At 54.5% G+C, this 23,839-nt stretch overlaps 1 protein-coding gene across 3 annotated transcripts in view; it reads right to left on the reverse strand.

The window, feature by feature from the left end:
- Positions 1-23,046, reverse strand: part of NECTIN1 (nectin cell adhesion molecule 1) — a 70,197-nt gene extending 47,151 nt beyond the window's left edge. For all 3 annotated transcript variants that reach the window (XM_072354761.1, XM_072354763.1, XM_072354762.1), the window contains exon 1: positions 22,295-23,046. In XM_072354761.1, coding sequence (XP_072210862.1) covers positions 22,295-22,376 — 82 coding nt within the window. In that variant the 5' untranslated portion in view covers positions 22,377-23,046. The remainder of the gene's footprint in view (positions 1-22,294) is intronic.
- Positions 23,047-23,839: the final 793 nt, after the last annotated feature.

Below are 23,839 nucleotides of genomic sequence, written 5' to 3' on the forward strand. Positions count from 1 at the left end.
TATGTACTTGGTGATTGTAGTGCAATGGGAGAGGCCAGAAAACTTCTGGGGAAGAAAAACTAGGGACTTTCTGATGCTTTGTTGTCCCTTCCATAGACAAGGTGGCTTTGTGCTTGCAGGTAGCTCCAGGGTGGAGCTGGGCTTGGTTGGAGCATCCAGGTGAATTTGATGCTGAATGCCTTTGAGGAGGTGGGATGAAATGCCCTGAGTGACTCATGGGGATCCTTACTGCACAAAGCTGGCCCTGCATGTGCACCCTCCAGGCATCTCAGCATCACCCACAGTCCCATGGATGTGTCAGTGAGTCCTGGGCTGGGGGCTCAGCATGCAAACAGAAGAGGTTCAGTGTCACTATTTTCTTCCCCAGGCTGGGGGTGTTGGAGCAAATAGGCTCTAAGGGATATCAGCAACTGTGACAGGAGCTGTGGGCAGCTACAAGGCTTGAATCTTGACGGTGTGCTTCAGTCACGTACTGCCTCTAAATCCCACTGTTCCCAATGTCCGGGTTTATGATACAGACAAGCCAGAACCAAAAACCAATCGCTTCCCTATAAAGATCTATTAACAAGCAACAAGATGGGGCAAGCCAGGAGTCAACATCCCATTTCCAGCCTCATAGTGGAGAAACTGTGCCCAGAGACGGAGGGTTAAATAGCTCAGTTGGCCCTAATTGGCGCATTTCATTGACTTTCATAGCTACTACATTGACTGCTGTTGTAACTGCATCAATGCTGGGCTCCCCGCTTCCTTCCTACACACAACAAGCTGTGCTCAGATGGGAGCAGCAGGCTCTGAATTTCCACCCTCACATAGAGAACCCCATCAATTCATCCTGGGCTGCTCCAGGGGTTGGCTGCTCCCCTGGGATGTCAGGTCCAAACTGAAATGGGGGGAGGGGGGGGCTGACAAAATTGCCACAAAAAAGGGTAATATGATGGAGGGGGGGGGGAGGGGAGCCAAACCTAGTGGAAATTTTCCCATCGCAGCATGTTGTTCTGATTGAAAATGCCACTTGGTCCAAGCCAAAACTATCCATTGGAACGTGCTGATTTGGACAAAACTCGTTTTAACGAAATAGAAAAGGCCCTCAAGATAAGGCTGAGATGGTTTGTGCTAACCTTGGAACGGAATGTTTCCTTTCCTTTTTCTCGTGGTGTTCTTTTTTTTTTTGCCCGCTTTAAATCCAGTTCTCTTTTTTTATAATTAACATTTAAAGGCTCGGATTTATTTGAGAACGACTTCCTCTGTATTCTCACTTCTTCCAAAGGGAGCTGCAACCGAAACCAAATGCTTTTGGTTGTAAGGCAATGGGACGCTTTGGATAAAGCCAGACCAATGCTGTCTTTTCAAGTGTTGTTTCTGTGTAAATTCTCCAAATGCCAATTTGTTTCCAAGCAGAAACACCCAGTCATCTCCATGACCAACCTCTCCAAGAGCTCTTGAGCCCAAAGTGCAAGCTGCTCCTTCCTGCTGGTGCATCTCCCTGCCTTGGCCTGATGTTAATATCCCATCCCTGTCCATCCCCTGGGTCAGGAGCTATTTGGGGCTGTGCAGTGCATCTCTGTGCTCCCCATCCTCTCCTTGGAGCTGACAGACGGTTCTGCTCCCACCCTCCACCTGCCCACCATGCCCACCTCCTCCTCCGTCTGCTGTTTGTGTCTTCCCACTTGCTAACAGCTACCCTTCAGGCTGCTCAAGAGAACGCGTGTTCTTCTCAGATGGAGAAGGGGGGGTGGAAAGAGCAATAACACAAAGCAGACTAACATGGTTTTTTAGCAGACATGACAATATGGGCTCAGTTCCTGCAGAAGACTCTGTGTTTGGGTATATAAACACTCTCGGCACCTTACTGCCAGGAACTCTTTGTGCTGTCCAGGTGACCCAAACTCTACAGCCAAAACAGAGGAAGAAGCAGGAGGACTGTGGTTGCCCAAGGAGGCTGTGGATGCCCCATCCCTGCAGGCATTTAAGGCCAGGCTGGATGTAGCTCTGGGCAGCCTGGGCTGCTGGTTGGTGACCCTGCACATAGCAGGGGGTTGGAGCTGGATGATCATTGTGTTCCTTTTCAACCCAGGCCATTCTATATGATTCTCTTGGTGCTTCACAACCTGCTGGTACAGCAACAGGGCTAAAAACTGCACAGCAGTTGGGGTGTCCCTTGTTTGCCACCCCTGCTCTATAGCAGCCGCTGTGGGAGCTAACAGCTGTGAAGAAACATCCTCACTTGTTGCTATTGCCAAGGTGATAGATATAACACAGCTGGATGCTCGAGTACCTAAGGAGACAGATGGAAGGATATAAATAGTGCACAGAGAGAGAGAGGACAAAAAGTACCATCCTCAGTTCCGTGTAAAGTGACCAGAATAGTCGTGGAGAGGCTTCCAGAAATAACCAGATGAGTACTGAATGAATGCAAATGGAGTCTTTAAAAGAAGGGGGGGGGGGGGGGGGAAAGAAGCCAGGGAAAAAAGGGGATATCAATGAAGGCTGCTTAGTTTGTCTGAGCTGCATTTCTCCCATCAGTGCCGGTGTCATCTGGATGCCACGAATGGTTCTGGCTGTGAGATACAGGGATGCTTCAGTGGGGCAGGCAGGGAGAGAAAGATAAATCTCCAGATAAGTGTCATTAACTCCTATTAGTGTGTGTCAGAGAGTTCAGGGGGTCACCCTTCAGATAAGGGTGGGAGCCCCACGGGCTGTGTCTGGCAGCAGATTCCTGCCTGTGCTAAATGGGAAAGGAGGCAAAGTTTAGAAGAGAGATCCCAGGGGGATGCAGAGAGCAGCACAGGACATGTCCTCCTAGCACAGCACTGGGCAGAAATAGATTGACTTGCTAATTAGAAGTAAGGCTGGGCACTGAGAAACGGCCATTTCACTGGAGGACTCGTGCTCAGCAGACTGGCTGATCCAAACAAGGGGAATAATGCTTTAAGGAACAGCCTTGTGTCCTACCTGGGTATCCCACAAATAGAACCTTTCCTTAAGCCTCAGAACTGAGTGTTTTCCTGGTTCTGGTGGGGCAGCAACTTTGGGGCTTTGCTCTTTCAGTCCGAGACAGAAGGAACAGGTCCTTGGGGCTGAACCTCTAACAGATCAACAGCACAGTTGAGTATCCAACCCACAGGTAATAGGAACAACTCAGAAGGATGGGAATGCTGCGCCCCAAAGGGAAAAGAAAGGGCTTCATTTAGGGGTGTGACAGCTCTCATCAGAAGGAAATGACACCCCTGAACTGGAGAATAGCTGCTGCTTTGCAGGGCTGAAGGCAACCTGAAAGGCCAGCCTGATCCCATCCCTGTGGCTGCTCCCAGTGCCAAGGGAAGGACTGAGACAGCAATAGAAGCCTGACAGGGAGTTTACAGTGATCTCAGAGCAGTGAGTGCAGCCTTTCCTGCATCCCATAGGGAATGAATAGCTCATGGGCCAACCCTGGAGGGCTGACATCTCACTGGCACAGCGTAAATCCAAACTAATTGCCCTGTTTGCTCTGGGAATACTCCCGATGCACTCAGCACAACTGAGAAATACTCCAACCCTCTCCCATTGCAAATGCTCTGCTCTTCCACATCCTTCTAGCAAGGATCTATATTGGCTTTTGCTTTTGTTTCCCCTCTTATCTCATATTCCTTTTCCTTCCATTGTCCTCATTCTAGGAAACCAACAATAAAGCAGGCAGGTTTGAGATTCTGCCTTCGCTCTGTTCCATGAAATCCTTGCATCCTTCAGACTTGCCTTGCAGCTAACAAGCACTCCGGACCAGACGATGAGGTAAGGGTCCCTTGGGCAGGAAGGCGAGCTATCTGCAGGCAGCTGTTGGGCTGCAGGGCGAAGCCATTTTAATTACCTGGCAGCAGAGCACCAGCAGAAGAATGGTCAATGTGTAAAGCAAGCCCTGCTGCTCCAGTGGGGCTGGGATGTCTGCTGAAGGCTGCCTGCTGATCTTGGGCTAGATTAAATTCTTCTGTCAGGGCTGATCACAGCTTTATGGCAGCGGGGTTGGGTTGGGGCAATGCCTGTGCCCCCAAAGCAGGGCAATTGCACCACCCTATGCAAGACCTGCGGCTTCAACAGGAGCTGAAGCTGTTGCTTTTCCATCCTTAGCATTGCAGAGAGCAGACACCACCTCCTCCAAGTCCTGGAGCTCCAGAAGCCCATGGGTTGTGTCATCCCCAAAAGGGACACTGCTGGGCCACGTGCTGTGCCCAGCAGGTCGCTTACACCTCTAGGCTCCATCTGTCCTCATGCTGCCCTGGGCTCTGTGCCTCCTTCCCCACTCACTCCCATGGGATCCAGGGGCCACAGCATGCTCCCATTCTCCTTCTCCTCCATGCAAGGAGCCGCACCTCAACCCCATCAAGCTCTGACTTGCTGGAAGAGCTTGGGCTGGTTCTGGGCAGGACATGCTGGAACCTGCTTTATCCTCCCGGCCCTTGGAGCAGTGACAGGTAGGCTGCTGAGCACGCTGGATGCAGCTGTGCACTACAGGATCCAACCCTCAGACTTTGGTGTGGAAAAGGTACAGGTCCGTGAGTCACCTGGATTCGGTTTCTGCTCCCTTCCCTTGCTCTGGGGATGGATGTGGTCTCCAGGCTCCAATCCTGCCCCTCCTGCTCTAATAACCAGAAGCAGCTCTTGGGGGGACAGATGGGAGCTCGGATCAGACCTCAGGGCAGATGTATGTGGCTGCAGCCATTGGATCCCCCATGGCCAAGTGAGGGGGACATCCTGGTGCCATCTGGTGTCCTTTGGGCTGTAGCAAGGACGTTAGGGTTAGTGCATGCTGCACTACTACATCCCAGGGCTCAGTATGAGCTACAAATCCCCCCCTTAAATGCCATGTTTTTGTATCCAATCCAGCACAAGCATCCTAGCTGGGCTCACACATGGGCAGCTGTCCCCACTGCTTCCCCCAGCGGAGCTCAGGCGAGCACGACACAATGCATAATTAGGTTAATGAGCTAAGCACGGGTTTTAATTGGGATTCCCTGATTTACTGGTCTGTCTCCTCCTTTTGTTTTACTGCTGGTGAAGGTTCCTAAAAGCTGCCCTTGCTAATGGCTCTGATATCAGAAAGGTCTTACGGATCTTTAATTGTATTTAATCATCAAGGTAATTAATGATCCTTGAGCAAAATGGAGATTGCATCTAGAGGAGTTCCAGTCTTGCCCTTCAGCTTCTGTTGTGTCTGGGTAGCGGCATCCTGCAGACATGTAGGAAGTGGGGAGGGGGGGGAGGAACAGGGAAAGACAAAGGGATGAGGGGAGAGGCATGGGAAGGGAAAGGGTTGGGAAAAGGGCTTGAAGATGGAGAAGGAGCTGGATGGAGCATGGAACAGAGAGGAGAAAGGGAAACAATCCTATTCCTTATATGAACAGTGATTGATGTGATGGAGGGGACCCTCAGCCACAAGTGCAGGGAGCCCCATCTCCTCCTCTCCTCTGCCCTTCTTATTGGCTACCATGAAATGCCCAGTTCTGCCATTGCAGGGGGGTGGTTGGTCACCCCATACCTCCAACCCCAGCCCTGCACTCATGCTGCAGCAGGTTCATTCGTGTAAACCAGAGCCACCTGTTTCTGCCATTCCCCTTTTTTCCATCTCTGCTTCCCTCTGGCACCGTTTCACTGCAGGAAGACATCTCCCAAGCTCAAAGCCCTGTGAGGGAGCAGCAGCAAGCTGCAGCATGTCTCCAGTCCCAGCCACAGCTAACGTCTTCATCTCTCTCCCAATGTGCCCAGAGCCGGTCCAACCAGTACCAGCTGCCTGCTCTGACTCGTCCCAGAAATGCAGCTTCAGTCAAATGGCAGCAAGGAAGCAAGCAGGGCCATGGGGTGAGTCCTTGTGGCTTGGATCCTACTGGGCCATGCACACCATAGGGATGGGGCTATGCTGGCTGGCTCCCAGCCCCCTAAACTCAAGGAGGTCGTTTAGTGTAGAGGAACCGTTGCTTTTCCCTCCTGCAGCCCTAGCTGGGGCTAAGCATGGTGGCTTTGGAGCTGAGGAGCAAGGCCTGGTAGGGTGATGCTCTGAGCTGCACAGATGCCCATTAACGAGGCTTCCTCTCCGCCTCCTTTTCTATTGGGCTTTCTGCAGCAGTGCATAAGGAGCCCTGGCACAGTGCTGGAAGGAACCTGCTCTTATGCTGTCACCATGGACCACCATAGTGCAGCTCCAGCTGGGAGCCAGGTGAGCTCTGGGAGCTGTGAGTTGCAGAGAGGGACTGGTTGAGCTGGGCATGCACTGCCAGCGGGCAGAGCATGGGGGGCTCTCAGTGGAGCAGCCCAAAGTGATGGTGCAGGGCTGGGGAGCTGAGCTCCTTTCCAGATATGGCTCTCCTTGGAAAACTGGGGCTCCCATACCATGAGAAAGAACCTGTGTTGAGCTGGTTGGGTTGGGAACCTGCCCCTTCCTGCTCCGGAACGAGCCTCCTTGCCAGGCAGGTTTCAGCTTGCTGGGGCTGTCAGCTTGGCGGCTCTCACTTCTAGTGGCTTTTTCCTTCTTTATTGCCTACATATCCACCCCAGGGCTTGAGAAAAGGCTGCCTCCTTTGCAGCATTAGCAAACGTGGCAATTTTCCCCACTCGGAGTATTTCATATATGGGCCCTTTTCTCCCACGCTCACTCCTCATCCCCATAGCACTGGATTACCAAAAGCAAGCAAATAAGGATGCGAGGTGTGAAATACAGGGAGAGGCAGAGCAGGGAGCTGCAGACCAAGGGCTGCCGCAAGGAACAAGGGATACTGAGCAAGCCAGCGTGGTGCACAGAGAACAGGAAGGGAGGAAGTCGCAGCTGGAGTGTGCCTGGCTCATAGCAATGGGCTCCAGGAAGCGTTGAGAGAAAGAGAGGAAGGAGAGGGCTGACAAACTGGGATGTGATGGGGTTTAGAGTGTGCTCAGCTCTGCTCTACCCGAACCTGCCCTCCCTGCAGGCAGAGCGGGGTCTGACACCCCACCGTGCTGCTCCCAGTCCTGGGAACTGGCCACGCTGATTGCAGCAGCAGTGAAGATGTGGATCAGCCCTCTCCTCCCTCCCAAGGCAGAAGATTGTGTCACTTATTCCCCTGTAAATAAAGCAGCCAAAAGAGAAGCCCAACCCAGAAATGAGAAAGCTTCCTGGAGCTGTGGAGCAGTGCTGGGGCTCCATCATATGAGCTTGGCTGTGTGACAGCACAGCACCCTAACCCTACAAACAGCAGCAGGTCCTCATGTCCTGCCTTGCCCTTGTGCTTCCCAATCTGGGTTCAATGCTGCTACCTTTGAATGAATCTAAATGCTCCTCCAGAGCCCTGCTGGGAAGCAGAGTGCTATGTTGGGTGATGTGCTCAGCAGCACCTGCTGCACCCAGTCCATCACATTTCAAACTGTCCTCTGCCTGCTGCAACCAGATATCAGCAATAAGAGGTGCTGGTAAACATCAACAACAGCGGGGCCAGGAGAATCTGATGCAAACAGAGCTCATCTGTTTGCTGACTTCCACCTGTGTTACAGCACAGCTTTGTTCCCAGCAACAAAACCCTGCTGGTTCTGGGAGCTGAGGCTGGATCATGCAGTCAGTGGGGCTGTGTTGCACTGAGCACAGCCCAGGGCTCTCTGTGCAGCTGCTCAGTGTAGCAGAAGTGCCTTCTCCCTCCTCTTCCCTACTGACCCTGCAGTGAAACGTCTGCACAGCATAAACACTGATGTGAAGATGTCCAGCATCTAAAAGCACCACCAGAGCCCTTCCTCATCAAAGAGCCCGAATGCCTTTGTTTGCTGCTGCCTGCTGAGGAAGGATCAGCCCCAAGGACCCTTGCAGAGCACACAGAGCTTGTTTGAAAGCTGATCTCGATCCGCTGCCTTCGTTTTGGTTTTCTACCGTGTAGTAACAGAGCAAAAGATGTTGAGGGCTGCAGGGAAGTTAATGGGCACAGCCTACAAAACCTCGCCGAGATGCTGTGAAACCTTTGAACCACTGCTCAAATAGATTTTTAAATAGAGTCCCAGGCCTCGATGCACTCAAGGTGATGAAGGAAATGAACCAAGAGTTTGGACGGTGCTGTGCACCGAGGATAAACAGCTTTCTCATTGATAATGCCAGGGGCTGAAGCCAAGGGATTCATCAGCACATTTTGGCATCCCAGGGGACTGCAGGACTCTGTCCATCCTCTTGTTAAATCACGCGTTACCAGGAGTGGGTATGAAGGAATGTGAGGGTTGCAGCAGCTGGAAGCACGTCTTGCAGCCCATAAAACTCCTGAGCATCTCTAGAAAATGATGCCGACCTATGGATGTGGCTGCAGGGAGGTGAGAGGGAGCAGTGCTAACCCAGCTGTGTGTTCGTTGCACAGGAGGAATCTGCTCTCCCCATTCTGATGCTGCGAGGACCTGAGCTGCTTCCCACCCAGCCAGCACTGCAGAGGAGCATGCATTTAGCAACAGCAAGAAGGGGAGGAAGCTGGAGATCCAACTGTGCTCCATCAGGTCTGCTCCTAGCACATCCAACATCCCCTGCATGACCCTGTACCTCCCCACCCAGCTTGCAATGTCTTGTTGGCAAAAACAGAGGCAGAAAGACATGGCGTTTCTCATCCGTAACATGTGGTTGGAGCAGGACGAAGAGCAATTTGATTGCATAAGTCCTATCAATAACCCAACTCCCGATCAAACCATGCACCAGGGGACCACCACATCCACCTGATGCAGCACTAAACCGAAGTTTTCCTCCCTCGTTGCTTCAGCAAAACAGAGGCAAATCCCCTAAAGATGGCCACGACCCATTGTGCAATAGGCGACCTATATTCCGGCCACATACCGCAGGAAAGCAACAACAAAAGGCAGCAGCAGCTCTTCCCTGCCCCCTTCCCCTCTCCCTGCAGATGTCTGCTGGCTAATCCGCGGGGGCACCAGGACCAACCCTCCCCCCACCCCGGCTCGGTCAGCGGTGTCACAGCACCCCCCGCATCCCCACCCTCATCCCTACCCCCACCATCTCATCCCCTTCATCCCCATTCCCCACTCTCATCATCTTCATCCCCACCTCCCTCCGCATCCCCACCCTCATCATCCCTATCTCAACCCTATCTTCATCATCTCATCCCCCCTCCGCTTCCCTACCCCCATCCTCATCATCTTTATCATCCCCACCCACCATCCCATCCCCCTTCTCACCCCTACTCCCATCTTCATCATCTTCATCATCCCTGCCCCCATCCCAGCCCCCTTCCCATCCCCTCATATCTCCGTTCTCATCACTTCCATCCCCATCCCCCCTTCTCCTCCCCATCCTCTCCCCCTCCCCCCGCACCCCATAGCCGTGCAGGGGATGAGGCGGTGCAGGGGAGGAGGTTTGATCGCGGCTCACGCCGTGAGCCGGAACAAAGCACCGGGGCCAGGAATGCGGAGCAACCAACAGCATTTCTATGCTAATGAGCGCTCCGATCAGATCCCACCGCCTGTGGCAAATGGAAGTGAAAATCCAGGCTTGAAAGGACACAACTTTTACGGCCGATGGAGCGTCGCTGGGCTCCTTACACCGGTCTTGCTCCCTCGGTTTGATTTTTAATTGACTTCCACCGAGCCGGAGTGCTGCGCGTTCCAAATGGAAACAGCTGTTGGAACTGAAAATCAGCATCGTAAAGCGCGGACGTGTGCAGTTTTGTGCTGTTCACTCCCGAGTTCTCCCCTCCCATCGCTCAGTGGCCCGACCCGAACAAAGGATGCTCCGGCACGGAATTAACCCCTCCTGCATCCCCCACGTGCTGTGTAGGATGGGCTCCGTCCTGCACCCAGCATCCCATGTGGCTCTGCAAGGTGCAGGGTGGAAGAAATCCATCCCGTGTGCCCTTCAGGAGACGGAAAGGACCTCGTCTGCTTCTCCTTTGGTATCCCATGGCAGCTGACTGGCACCAGTGCTACATCAGTGGAGCAGAAGCAAACTCCCCACCTTTGCACAACCATCCAACATCAGCTCAGCACGCAGAGCCCTGCTCCCTCAGCAACAAGACCTGACAAGGCGCTGGCCCCTGGAGGTGGACTGCTGGACTCCCTGACCTCATCCAGTCACTGCTTTTTAGCAGGCGTCATGTTCTGATCAGCAGGAAACAGAGCTGACGTGCTGCTGCTTGGTCCCCTCTTTGCAAACAAACCGTGCCCTCCTACACACCAAAAACACCAGCTGGCAAAGCTTTGGCCATCCCGCTGCTTGTTCTCAAGGGATAATGATCCAAAGGCCTCGTGTTGCAAAAGAAACTGGAGATCCCCAAGGATTGCCAAATTCCTGCAGTCAACAAGGAAACGTTGCGCATGGGAGAAACCTTGGCTGTGCAATGCAGAGGGGCAAAGGAAGGGCTGGGAGCGAGCTCTGCTGACATGGTGCTGAGGGCTCTGGATGAGCACAGAAGGTGCTCTCTCTTTTTGTGGAGGAAAAGCAAAGCAGCCATCCAGATGGCCCAGCCATAGAGCACAACCGTAGGTGCTGATAGAGCCCAACCGTAGGTGCTGGCGTTGCTGATGGGGGAATTAAAGCTCTCCATGGGGTGATTGCAGCAAGCTTTCTGCACTAAGGGCAACAAAGGGCCTGGATGCTCGATACCAGCAGAACCAGAGGAAGGACCTGCTAGCAAAACCCTGCTGCAGGAAGGATATCCCTCCTGGGTGCCATAGAGCAGAACCCAACCGTGTGAGCAGACCTGCAATAAGACCCTGAGAAGGAGGAGTGAATGTGGATAGCACCTCTCGTATAAATACTGTTTCTCCTGCTGGGTGCCAGTCACTTCAGATGCTCTGGTGTTTTTTAAGGTGGTTTGCTGGGAAGAGAGGTGTTTAGAAAGCCTGTCACCAAGCAGCGTGCTGCTATCTTAAAATAACCAATTAATTACAAGCTGGCCCTGAGCTTGTTAGGTCCTAAAGAAACAACAGGAGTGGATTGTTACGCTTTGCCAACCAACCGAAGGCCTCCGATTAAATATTAACTGCTTCATTCAGACCACAAGCCAACACGCACAGCTATTTCCTGCTCCAAAGGCAGCTGCAAAGCAAACAAACCCTATCCAGCGGACGGGCGGTGTTGTCCACACCAGCAAGTTTCCCATGTGTGCCTGAGTCAGCGTGAAGCCAGGAGGCATTTCAGCACACGTTTCATTGGGCTCAGCACTCAGGGCCCTGACTGTGGGTGCAGCTCTCCAGGAGCGCGTGGCTGAGCTGCAGACAGCCCCATCCGTGGGCTGCTGACGTCAATGGTCGCCTCTTTGGATCCCGCTGCATCAATTCAGTGGCTCTCTGATTTATGTGCCTTTCGTCCCCTTCTCAAAGCTCAGTGTGGGACCAGCAGTGGCTTGAGAGTGATTTTTAGGGATGCAGAAGTCCATGTGGATGCCCTCGCTCAGCCCTGGGTGGTGGCAGTGGGGACAGATGCATGGGGCATCAATGGGAACCAAAGCCAAACCAATGCCGCAGGCTAAGACAGCCCATTCCTTGCAACCCAGCCCAGTGCCCCAAGCCCCAAAACTGCTCATTCCTTGCAAACCCAAGTCCATCTGCAGTGACCCAGCCAGGCTGCAGCACTCCTATGGGACACTCTTTGTCCCATTAACAGCTAGGTAATGGTACCACCCCTCTCGTGCTCTGCGCCAACTTTGAAGGCTTTTCCCCAGGCTTCCCAGTGTCATTCGATGCCCTGGAGCAACAGGACAAACGGTGATTGTTCCCCATCTTATTTCTAATTATGATTGGGAATAAGAAAGCAGCTGTGCTCCTGGTTGGGCCCCCAGCCAGCCCCATCCCCCCCCCCCCCCCCCATTTCACAAACATACACTCGGGTTTCTGATGCACCCAGATCAAATAACCCATCACTCAGGGTAAGATATTATCCCCCTATTACCAATTCAATGCAAACAGATCTCATCTTCCTCAGATTAAAAGCCAATTAAAGAGCGTCGCTTTTCAAGGGGAGAGGAAACTGAGAGGTGGGGTGGGTTGTTTTTTTGGTGTTTTTTTGTTGGTCTCTGGCATGGAAACAGTGTTGCTACCGAAGGGCTCTTTTAAAGCCACATTGATCTTGCTTGCAATATTTCGGGCCTCAAAAGGGAAACACAGAAAGGCCAACGACAGAACCTCAACAACCCGTGGCCTAAAAATAAAAGAGAAAAGGAAGAATTCTGACTTGCTGGAGGATCAATGGGGTTTGCTTGAGTCAGCAATTGGTGTTTTGGGTTTCAGAGCTGCCTCGGGACAAGGCAGCCTTACTCTCAAGGTGAAGAGCAAGCTCATAAATCTGAGAGAAACTTCAAGCCCAGAATGTGCTGATTCCCCACCGCACGGAGGGCAGAGCCAGCGGGAAAAGGGCACTGGTACCGCAAATAGAGATTGGGATGAGCGCTGGAAGTCGCAGAGGAAGAGGTGACATTCAGCCCTGGATCTGGGCTTTGAGAGGAGGGAAAAAGTGATTTGAAGCCAGCTCTGTGCTCACCAGGGCTGCAAGGCTGATTGTCTGCTTCCCAGCGCTCAGGCTGTCTGCAAGTGTCTGACCTCAAACACCTCCTTGTGCCCTGGGTGCAACACTGCAAAAGGCAGAGAACCCACTTGCAGCCTGCAGGCACTTGAATGCCCCAGGCTTACACTTGCAGCTCCTGCTTGCTGCTTCTATGCACCAGTGCTGGCTTTGGAAGAAGGGCAGAGCACACCCATCCACTTCACTGGGGAGGTAGGTGACCTAACGAGCTCCTGTGCAAGCTGAATTATCTTCTGTTTCTGTAAGGATGCTAAAGTAGCACGAAAACATGTCTGTCAATCTGTCAGGCTGCATTTTCATCTGTCACACGTTAGCCCAGATCTTCCTGTCTACAAGCAGATAGTAATTTGTTGCTTCCTCTTCTGTTTGCTTTTGAAAAAGCCGTTTCCACCTGGATTATACACAGACGCACATCCACACACAAACAGCAGCCAGCCCCATTCTCTGGGCTCATCCTTTATCCTGGGCTTAGCGAGGCAGACCAGGAGCAGCCTGCTCTGAGCACTGACCCTCCCCACAGCCCAACCCTCCACTGGTGCAGAGGCAAAGCAGGAGGTTGGGCTGAGCCTCCCTGGCCGTGGGGAAGCTCATCCCAGCCCATGCCAGCCCTCACTTGCCCACCTGCAGAATGTTCCCATGCAACCACAAGTTTTGCATGGGGGAAAGGAGGGGCCCGAATGCAGCAAACCCCAAACCTTGCTCCCACCATCCGGGCTGAGCGTGAGCACCAACACGTCGGAATCCACCCCATGTCCCATGGGTTCGGTTTCAGTGACCTCTGAGATTGCACCGGGAACCCCATGGGCAGAACACAGGGAAGTGGTGGGATGCAGACAAGGCCATGGGGGGGAACAACGGGGACACAAAGCAGCTTCTTGTTGGGCACACACGTGTCTGTGATGGGTGCGGTGGGGGGTTGGAATAATGCGACGTGGCCATTCCCATCCCTCTTCCCTTTCATTTCCGCCCAGGAAAAGGAAGACTTCTCCCTGCTTGTGTGCTTTCTTTCCCAGCGTTCCCCCAGCTGCAGCTCGTGAAACCCCGTCTCAAGCCACCCCGTTGCCATGACAACGGGTCGAAAATGAACAGATGGTGCTGGGTGGCCGAAGCCCCATGGAGGGGGAGCAGCACGGCGTGGGGAGCGAGCACCCAGGGGACAGGGATGTCATCCTTTGGCCACGGCAAGATGTCTGCATAGCGTCAACACGGGGTGGCCCTGCAGGATGAGGAGGGCACAGATGTAGTGCCCTCCTAATGGGGTGGCACCCACTGAGACTCATTGTTCATGGCTTGGATTTCCCCAGCTTCAGGTGCTCACAAGCCCATGGAGCATCACCAAACATCACCCCATGTTTCGGGGCATTGCAAAGCATCCCCCAAATGGATTCATCCTGAGCAGGCAGGGTGGTGAAGACCAAACTCAGCGCTAATCTCCCCATGGATTAATTGTCCACATGGAGCTTTGGAGCAGACAAACACTCAGACCATGACAGAGGTCCCCACTACTCCTGAGATGGGATCCATCTTTTGCTTGGGGGATGCTGAAAGCTGAGCCCATTCCCCTGCTCCCCATTCCTATGGCCCTGGCTCAGGCTGACAGGGATCCTGGCCTCAGGGGGGGGCCCAGCCTGGCCCAACCGGCTCCCAGCCCACACCCGTGAGAAGAGCCGGGCCCCTCCTGCCTCCCAGGTGTGGCCCTGCCTGCGGGCAACCACTGCTGCCAGCCAGGATGCGGCTGTGGCTGGGAGCAGATGGGGGGTGGGGGGGGGAGAGCAGGGGGTGGATCTGCAGCTTGGTTTGCTGGATGCCCGCAGCATCCCTCATCATTTGGTTTGGTTCGGTTTGGTTTTCTGCTCGTTTTGGGTACAGACCCCTTGGGAGGCCGTAGCTCAGTGATGCTCCAGGTGATGCTTTCCCCAGCTGAGGGGCAGACAGCAGCTCCCAAGCCCAACACTTTGTGTTCCTCCACCACCAACCCCTAAGGACAGCCTCCCACAGCCAGAACCCCCCTGTCAGAGGGAAGCACACAGCCCCCAGCAGCCCTGGAGCTACTCCAACCCTTTCTTCCCCAGCCCGGCAAGCCCTAACCCACAGCTCTGCAGAACAGGTTGGGTGCAGCTCTGCTGTGCCAGCTTCCCACGCACAGCCCTGCCCGCCCGCACCCCCCCACCCCAATGGCCCTTCTCTTTCTTTTTCCTCATATATTTTTGTTTCCTGATCAAAGCTGCCTCCCCTCCCTGCATTACAAACATTATTCAGCCCCGAGATAAGATGCTCTCCGGCAGCTCTTTATTAATCCCATTGGAGGCAGCGAGATAGGAACTCAGCGTGGCCAGGACAGTGACAAATGTCCCACAAAACACCTTTGCAAAAGAGAAGTTACATTGTTTTCTGTGGGTTCGGGTTTTTATTTTCAGCCTGAAAGTCTGGTGGGAACTGTGGGTAATAATTAACAATTATTGAACTTTACACCCACCATCCCTCTCTCCATCCTGGCTGGCTGCTATAATAACACCCAGCGCTGTGCTAGGGCAGGGGGGGGGGCTGCACCAAGAGCCACCCACCCCTTCCTTATTGCAGCATGGATTCCCAGCAAACACCCTTCACCTGCCTTCACCCCCCTCGCCAGATAATGACTGCAAACCAGAAGTGACCCAAATACCAAATGAGCAGAAACCAGGCAGGGAATCCAACAGACCAAGGTGCCTTGCAGATGAGTGGAAATGCGAGCAGAGCAGAGAGGAAAGGCACGTGGAGGTGAAGGGAGCTGGCCAAGGGTATTCCAGGGAGTGTGTGGCAAAGCCAAGAAGTGCTGGCAGCCCTTCCGAGTGCAGCCTGCCTTTGCCATCACCTCCAGGCCAAGCTTTCCCTTGAAGTAAAAGCTGATTCACGCCAGTGGAAGTCAGCGTTGTGGCTGCACATCCTCCTGCTTCCCTATGTGAGAGGTGCTCTGCAGGCACCGGGACACCGAGAGCACAGAACAGACAGAGAGCTAAAAAGGATGCTTTTAGCCTTGTGTTTCAGAAGCGAATATAGAACCAGTGAAAGGCCTCAGATCAATAGGAGCCAAGCTGCCAATCGGAGTCCACCCCCTAAGCCACAGAGAGGGTACAGCTGAGACAGCATCTGCACAGACAGCATCTGCACAGAGCGTGCCTGGAGCTGACCTTGAGGAGCTGCAAGAGGGGAACTCCTTCCTCCTTCCTCCCCTGTCTCCATCCTCACCCTTCCCAGCTGGGTTACATCACTAGGAGAAGAAGCTGAGCCCTGACAAACTCACTCCACGCCGCAGGTTTGACAGCACATCCCATTGCACGGATTTTGAAGCAAAACCTGCTGCTACAGCTCATCTCCTAGGCTGGCGTTCTCTGCTAACACACAGGTCCTCCTCCTGTCCTGCTGCGTCCCAAGGGCAGAAGTCCCCAACTCTCAGCCCCATCCCACACCTTGCTGCAGCTCCTTGCCTCCTGTGCACAGCCCAGCCTGCCCTGTGAGCTCAAGCCAATTCACAGAGCCAGGCTGATGCACAGCAGTGATGGACCTGTGATTTGTTGATCATTATCACATAGCACTAATGCAGGGCTGAACTACCCAAGGAGGCAGGGATCGGACCTACTTGCCTCTCTAGAGGCTGGCCATAAAGAAAACTTAAATAATTAGAGTGCTTGGGCGGAGATGCAGCCTTTAAGTATTCTTAGGCTCAGGCAAATAAAGGAAATAAATTCTTGGAAGGTGCCAGGAAGGATGGGGCAGAGGGAGGCTCATTTTCCACATCACTTGAGAGCAGCCGTTATAAATCTCATTGAGAGATGCACCTCCCCAGGCTAGCGATATATTTAAACTGCAGCAGAAAAGGGAAAGAGAGAGAGAGAGAGGGGAAAAAAAAAACCCAACACAACCCCACATTTTTAGTATTTACACCACAGGCAAAGAGAGTATTTAAAAAGCAGGATACGTTTCTGAAAGTCTGTTCCTGCCACGCGAAGAGAGAAGGAATATTCTTTCTATAGAGTGATAACTGGAAATATCAGCCCTGGAGGATTCATTCTTACCACCATCCTTCTCTTGTAGGCCAACTCCCAGAAGGACTCGGGGTGGAGGAGAGAAGGATGAAGGCAAAGGATGGGGTGCAGCTCTCAGCCTGCCAGCACCCAGCCAGCACAGCCAAGAGGGGTCTGGGGTCCCATGGAAACAAGCAGCTGATATGAATTATAAGATGGCAGGGATGCTGCAATGCAACACATCCCTGATCCCTAATGACCATACATGGGCACAGCCTCAGCTCTCCCCTGCTTGCTGAAGATGCCCCACTCTGTGGCTCGGTGCTGATAAAGGGAAGAACATGAGCAGCCCCAGCAATGAGCAGCTCCTGCTGCTGTCCCTGCTGCACAACGCCAAACTCTGGCTGCTGCCTTCTGTTCCAGCCCTTAAAACAACACTGCTTCTCAAATGACACACGCCTTGGCTAACTGGGTAGGGTGACATAGGCAAGCGGCAACGTGAGGGCATCCTGTGTGCTCTGACCCCCTTGGAGCAGCAGAGATCTTTTTCCTCTGTGCATTTATACAGCCCCTAAACTGCCTTTGATTACTGGTCCTTAATGCTTCCTCCAGGGCAGGAAGGCCCTCAAGTACAGGTGCTCTGCTGGGAATGTGTCTCTTAGGGTCAGCAAACCCTTCTCACCCAGCAAACCTCCTGGTCCAGAGAGAGGGGCACCTGGCCCAGTTTCTACATGCTGTGGCCACATCCCCTCTGCTGCCAGGCCCAGGAACAAGGCTGGTTTTGCTCTCAGGTGGCCATGGGGTGTTGGGTGCCAGCCTCACACAGATGCGCCTTTGTGCCCCGTGCTGTGCTCGCCTGTCCCCAGAGCATCCCCTGGCTGCCAGCCACCAGCTGAGAGCTGCATGGCCCTGCTGTCACGCCTGGCCCTGCCTCCGGATACCCCACAGCAGCATGGGGGGAGGAATGGATCTTCCATGGGAAAGGAAAAACAGAGCGGGGATCTGTCTGACAATGGGGTTTTCCCAGGTAGAGAGAATGCTGAGAAGGGAGATGGAGGCAGAGCCGTGACTAACCAGGCTTGGGAGCACCTTCTGTCTCACAGCCAGGTGGCCCATCTGGTACCCGCCGCTGCTTCGAGGCAGGGATGTGATTTGTGGGTCCTGTAATGTTCCTGCATGGCTGGGAGCAGACGGAGTCACTTTGCTGTCTCCTGCAGTCAGAAAGGTAAATGGGAGCCCTCAGTGCTACACGGTGTCTTTCTGGGAGGCAAGTCCCACTGAAGCACTTTCCTTTCCAGAACAGGAGGATGGCAATGAGACGGCTCACAGGGTTGGCCCTTTCCTCCCAGCCATCCCCAGCATGCCATAGAGAAGCCATAGAGAGCTAGAGATGTTGGCCATGTGTCTCATGTGCAGGAGCAGCCTGGGATGCCCACACAGCAGGGGATGCTGCTGCCTTGGGATTGCTGCAGAGCAGAGAGCTGCCACAGCCTTGATGGTGCTGGGCTGTGTAAGTGCTGCATCAAACCCTGGGGATGGGGAGAAACAAATGGACAGCATGTGGCCAGTGCAAGTGCTCATGGAGGCTGGGACATGCAGGAATGGCAGCACAGGACATACAACACAACTCGGTGCTGGCAGCACCTTTGCACCTGAAACTCACATTGCACTTTTGTAAGCGCATGACAGCACCAAAGTTGGGAATGCAGACTTTAACCCAGAGAGCACAAAGGGTCAGAACTCTCCTCCCACAGAGAGCACTTCTGCATTTGAGCAGCTTGGACAGGAGTTTCTGCCCTGCAATGAACAAAACAGGCTGCAAGGATACGTCTGTGTGCAGCACATTCCTCACCTGGGCTGAACCTTCCTTGGGAGAAGCAGTAGAAACCGAAAGGCCAAGAGGATATCTGCACTGCAACAGCAGCCAGGAGGAAAACAAAGGGAGGGATCAGGAGAGGGTTTGTGCTTTAGTTAAATATCATTCACCTGGGCTTGGGAGCCTGAATTCACTGTGCTGGGATGGCTGAGTTCTGGTAATTAATACTGGAAGTGTCTCAAGTGCAAACTGGGTCCCAGCTCCAGCAGCACCAGCTCACCCTGCATCACAGCTGCCCTGATTTCAGCTGATGGATTGGAGAACGCAACATCTCAGGGGAGTGCTCAGACTGGAGTACCTTTGTCCCCCTCTCATTGATTTCTGCACTTTGCACCATGCAAGCGAGCCTGGGAAAAAGCCTGAGCAAGAGCCACCGCAACCTTAAGCAATGATGTCGCAAGACTCAAACCTTTTCTCAGAGCTCCTGAGGACTGTGCCCATCCACGCAAGGACTCAGCAGCTCATCCTTGCAGTGCTCACAGCTTCTGCTCCTCCCCAAAGGCCTTTCTCCCTGATGCTGTCCCCATCTCTGCTGTGGTGCTGCTGGTGGGAACAGGCTGTCCTCAGCCATAGCAGCCAGAACAGAGGGCATAGGGAAAGCAGCTCACGTCAACCAGCTCTTCTGGTTCCCTCCGTGATTCAGCCCAGCTGTGCACAGTGCCCAAAGGATCCTGCAGGAGCCTCCCTGCAAACTCAGCTGCAGCTCAGAGATGTGTTGGGCTCTGCCACTATTGGAGGCTCATCAGCCACCAGCTCGTTCCTAATGCTCCTCTACCACATCCCTCTACAAACAGGGCTGTGTGTGCTCTGAGCTGGGAGCTCCGCGAGGAGCATCACCACAGCTTTGAGCTCAGCGTGCTCTTGTCACCTCACCCATGCTGACACAGCCACGAGCTCACACTTCAGGCCAGGTTAGAACCCGACAGGTTGGTTCTGTGGCAGTGAGTGAAGTTTAATGAGAAAACAGCAGCAAAGGGCACTTTTTGCTTCCTGAAATAGCCTGACGTCGCTGGTTCTGAGCTTCAGGTAGAGCAAAGAAAAAGTACCAACCAACACCTCAAAGACCGAGCAAAACTTGGGCAACTTTTTGCCTTCTGGAAGCTGCTCTGGGATGTGAAAGCAGCTTTGCAGAGCACAAGCTGAACCAGATCCTGCAGTGGCATGCAGTGATGCTCCCCACAAAGCAGCCCTCCCTGCAGCTGCAGCCTGGCCTGACCCAACACCTGCAGGTCACCACTGCTCAGCCAACACTGCTTACAAGCACCTCTCTCTGCTGAGGATCTCAAAGCACTTTGCAATGAAAGTTGAGAAGCCCAAGAGGTGGCTTGGGGACAGCAGACAGGAATTTGTCCCTGCGCAGAGGGATGCAGTTGGGGAAAGGGGTTCCTGCCTTGCCAGCAGCCCCTGTTGGTGCTCACAGCTCAGAGCCCTCGGTTGGCAGCAGGTTTGCATGGAACCCTGCACTCAATCCGTTCCAGATGATTGAGTTGACGGTGTTAAAGACACAGTAAGGGCCTCGTTACGGGTTTTACAGCAGGGAACTTTTATTTCCTTATCAGAAGGAAAGCTAACATTGTCGGAAGGTGGAGGCAGTGTACGTGGATGGGAACCGAATGAAATGGCACTGATTAGATGGGCCACTAAGGGTTTGCCAGGAAGCAGGCAGTGCCTCCTGCCTTCCTCCTATCAGCTGCTACGTACCAAACAGCATTTCCCAAAAAGAAAGAAAATAACAAATGCACAGCTTCTAATTCACTTAGAACAGAGAATCCTCAGTTCCCCCCTCAGGCGTCTGCACACAAAGCATACACAGGGTATATTACATATATATATATACATATACCTTCCAGCTTCTGCTATATACACCCTCAGCTTCTTTGGGTACGACCTGCCTCAGCACAGCACTCACACCCTTGTGAGCCCGTGGTGCAGCTCTGGGTGCACCCACGGCACAAATAAAGCCCACGGATGAATGAAACAGATGAATGGAATTCAATATGTAACAGAGCAGCAGCCATTCCTGCAGAGGTGCTGCATCCACCGTGACAGCAGTTCAGCCCAAAGCCTCACCTACACAGGCTGTGGGGCACTCAGTGGTCGTTGGTGGGGTCAGGAAGGATGATCCTGCAGTGTTGCCTGTCCCCTATGCATGGCAAGGCACTGCTGGATGCACCGCTGCCTTAACCCAGTGGGACAGTGCAAGACAAACTATGCAGAGCAGCAGGAGAGGAGACTGAGCACTAACAGCACAGCCTCCAGAATGGCCAGACTGAAGTAGAATTGGCAGGGAAAAGGAGTCTCCTGGGACAGGACAAGGTGAAATGCCCTCCATCACTGCCTGTGTATTCTCATAGGGACTGGAGGGAGATGAAACCCTTCTGGGTTACCCCGAGCAGCAGTGCTGCACCCCCAGAGCCTCACGCAGGGAGGTTCCTGTCCAGGAGGAGAGCTGTATGGGAAGCTGGAAGCCTCCTTGCCACGAGCAGAGCCGTGCCTGGGAGGGCAGGGAGCCCCAGGCTGCCCCTTCCACCGCCTCTTTTTGCAATGCACAGCCGATCCCTTTGTCCTGGGAATAGGGAGGCATAGCCAGACCTGGATTCCCTTCACTGTTAGCCTTTCCTCTCTCGCGAACTCTTCCTGGTTTCTTGACCAGCCCCCACCTCACCTCTGTTTCATCCCCCCCACACACACACTTCGGTTGCACCGTGCAGCCTCCATTCACTGCCCATTTCCCACGTGCTGAGTGATTCAATCTCCGGCTTTGCTAGCACCAAGGGACCCCGGGCCATGCCGTTCGCTCCCGGCCAGCCCTTTATCTCAGCCCTTGCAACCCAGAGCTCGCAGCGCAGCCATTCCAGCTGCTCATCCAACAAGCTGCCTCAGCCCGAATTGCGGAGGAAGGGACTCCAATTCCACCCAGCCCTCACGCTTGTCTTGCCGTCCGGCTGCAGACAGTGCCTCATACAGGCACTCACTGTCCCTTATCGCTGCCCAGGGGTGGCACATGTGGCCGCCGCCACCATTCCCGACCCGGTCACCTCCAACCCTGCCCCGTAAAGGCAAGCAAAGCTTTTGTTTTCCTTTCTTAGTTCATTCACCAGCACTGTTAAATCCAGACTGCTGGTCACCCTTCCATATGAACGCCTCGGACAGCCCTCCCGAATGGCGTTAACCCCTTCGGCGCCAGAGAGAAAGAAAAGCCCCTCTCCCCATCCCCCCCCAGGGTACTTAACGAAGTGGGTCACCCGTCCGCTGCCAACAGCTGTGCCATAGCTCGGGGCAGCGCTGAGCCCCGGTGGGGACACGCAGCCGGGAGGGCTCCAGAGAGCCGGGGAGTTGAAGATCCGCATCTTTGCCCATCTGCTCCTTTTTGAGGCAGCAGAATCAGGCACGCCAAGTACAAAAGCAACGAAAGGAAGGTTTGAAACGCGGCAGCAGTCCAGCACTTCCCCCCCACCCCCCCTTTCCCCCTCTGCAAAGAGCCCGTGGGAAGTGTGTGTGTATGTTGAGTGCGGGAGTGTGGGGGGGAGATTTCTTCAGGGACAGCTGAAACCTCCTTCTCTCCTTCCGAAACATCTGTGTTCACCGGGTCCCTTCCCGGGAAGGCTGCCTGCTGTGCCTCGCTAGACGCTGCTCGATCCAAAGAGCAAACAAACCGCCTCAGCTCCCAACACTCCGGAGCTCACTGCCTGCAGCTGCTTCCAAAACAAACGATCGTGTTGTTCCTCTCCGGGCTGAAACCGGCCCCGGCTCTCTCCCACCCTCAGGCAGATGCTTCCACACCTGCTCCAGAGGCGCACCCCAAAAAAGCCGACCCCATCCTTCCCCCCCCCCCCCCGCCCTCGGGGGCCGCCCCGAGCCCCGCAATCCCGGCGTGGTGAAGGGGAGGAAGAGGAGGGGAGAGGGGAGGGCCGGCCGGCAGCGACTCACCTGGAAAGAGCGCGGCCACCAGGATGCAAACTCTGATAGTCCACCAAGATGCACGGCAACTTGTCTGCAGCTGTGAAGCCATGAGAGTTCCTTCGAAGAAATAGGCGAGGGACGGTCTGGCAGCGTGGCTGAGCCCCCCACCCTCCCCGCCCCTGAGTGATGCCGCTCAGGTTTGCTTAAAAACTAAAAATAAAGGCGCAGGAGGATAAAGAGGCGGTGCGGCCAGAGGCTGGAGGAAGGGCGGCCGGAGGAGAGCTTCGCACATCCGCGGGGTCCCCGGGGGTCGGTGGGGCCCCTCTGGGCTGCTGTGCAGCGCGGTACCTTCCTCCGGTAGGGAGAAAGGGGGAAAAAATAATAAGGAAAAAGAAAAGAAAAAGTGCTGGGGGTGGGGAGGGGGCAAAACAAATAAAGAGAGCCCTCCTCGGGTTGTTGCTGCTGCTGCTGCTGTTGCTGCTGCCGCCGAGCGCAGCGCGGCGGTGCCGTGGTTCCAGCGGCGGGGCTCGGCAGCCCCCGCCCGCCGCCCGCCCTCAGCTTCCCGGGGCGCGGGGCTCCGGTAGAGCGGCGGCGGAGGAGCTCAGGAGGCGGATGAGAAGGAGAAGGGCCGATCGCGGAGCTCCATGGCCGGGCGGGGGGCGCGGGGCCGGCCGCGGGGCGGGGGGCTGCCCGGGTTGCAGGGCACCGCCGCCCGATCGCACACACACACACGCACACACACGCACACACTCCTCCCGGGCGGGGCGGTGGCGGCGGCGTTCTCCCCCTTCCCCGTGATGTCAGTGCTCGGAGGAGGCAGGGCGCTGCGTTAACTCTTTGCCTGCTCCGCGCTTAGTGCCGGAGACCCGCCGGCTCTGTCCGCTGAAGCCCCGTGCTGTCAGCAGGGCACCCAGCATCTCCCCCGTCTCGCTTCGCTTTCCCTCCCCTCCGGCTGCCGTCTTTTGTTCTGAGGAGCCCCGGGGAGGGGATCGTTTCGCCCCGAGGTCTTCAAGCACCCGGGAGTTGAGGCCGTATGAATTTCAGTGGCAGCTGAAAGCCGCCTATTTAGCCATTCTTACACCTTACACATCGATCGCATGGGATCTCAGCGTGCACTCATTGATAGACTTCCTTTGCGTGCGGATCCGAAGTGATACATTGCGTTTTCATGGGGCCCGATGAAAGAAGGAGCTTGTTCTGGACACGTCGATAAACGAGGGGATTGAGCAGCAGCACAAGGGCTGCCGCACGGGAGGAGGGAGGCACTGCTTTGCTGCTCATTGTGTCAGCCCTTATTTTGTGGACACAGATGCTGCCTTTGTGGATCTTTTGCTAAGGAGGTGTTTAGGCTGCAAATGGCAGCTCCTGCTCTGCCCCGGCCTCAACGAGGATGCCGAACCCCAAACAAAGATGTGAACAACAATGACAACAACCAGCAACAAAGTCATGTTGATTTCAAGCTCCATTAGAACAACACGGGAACAAATCAATGCCTGGCAAGCAGAAAAGGACAGAAAGCAGTGGGGAAGGATGCCACACATGGTGGGGAAGGGAGGGAGGGGGGCAGCCAGC

The sequence above is a fragment of the Excalfactoria chinensis genome, chromosome 21 (assembly GCF_039878825.1).
Source record: "Excalfactoria chinensis isolate bCotChi1 chromosome 21, bCotChi1.hap2, whole genome shotgun sequence".
Taxonomy (NCBI): Eukaryota; Metazoa; Chordata; class Aves; order Galliformes; family Phasianidae; genus Excalfactoria; species Excalfactoria chinensis.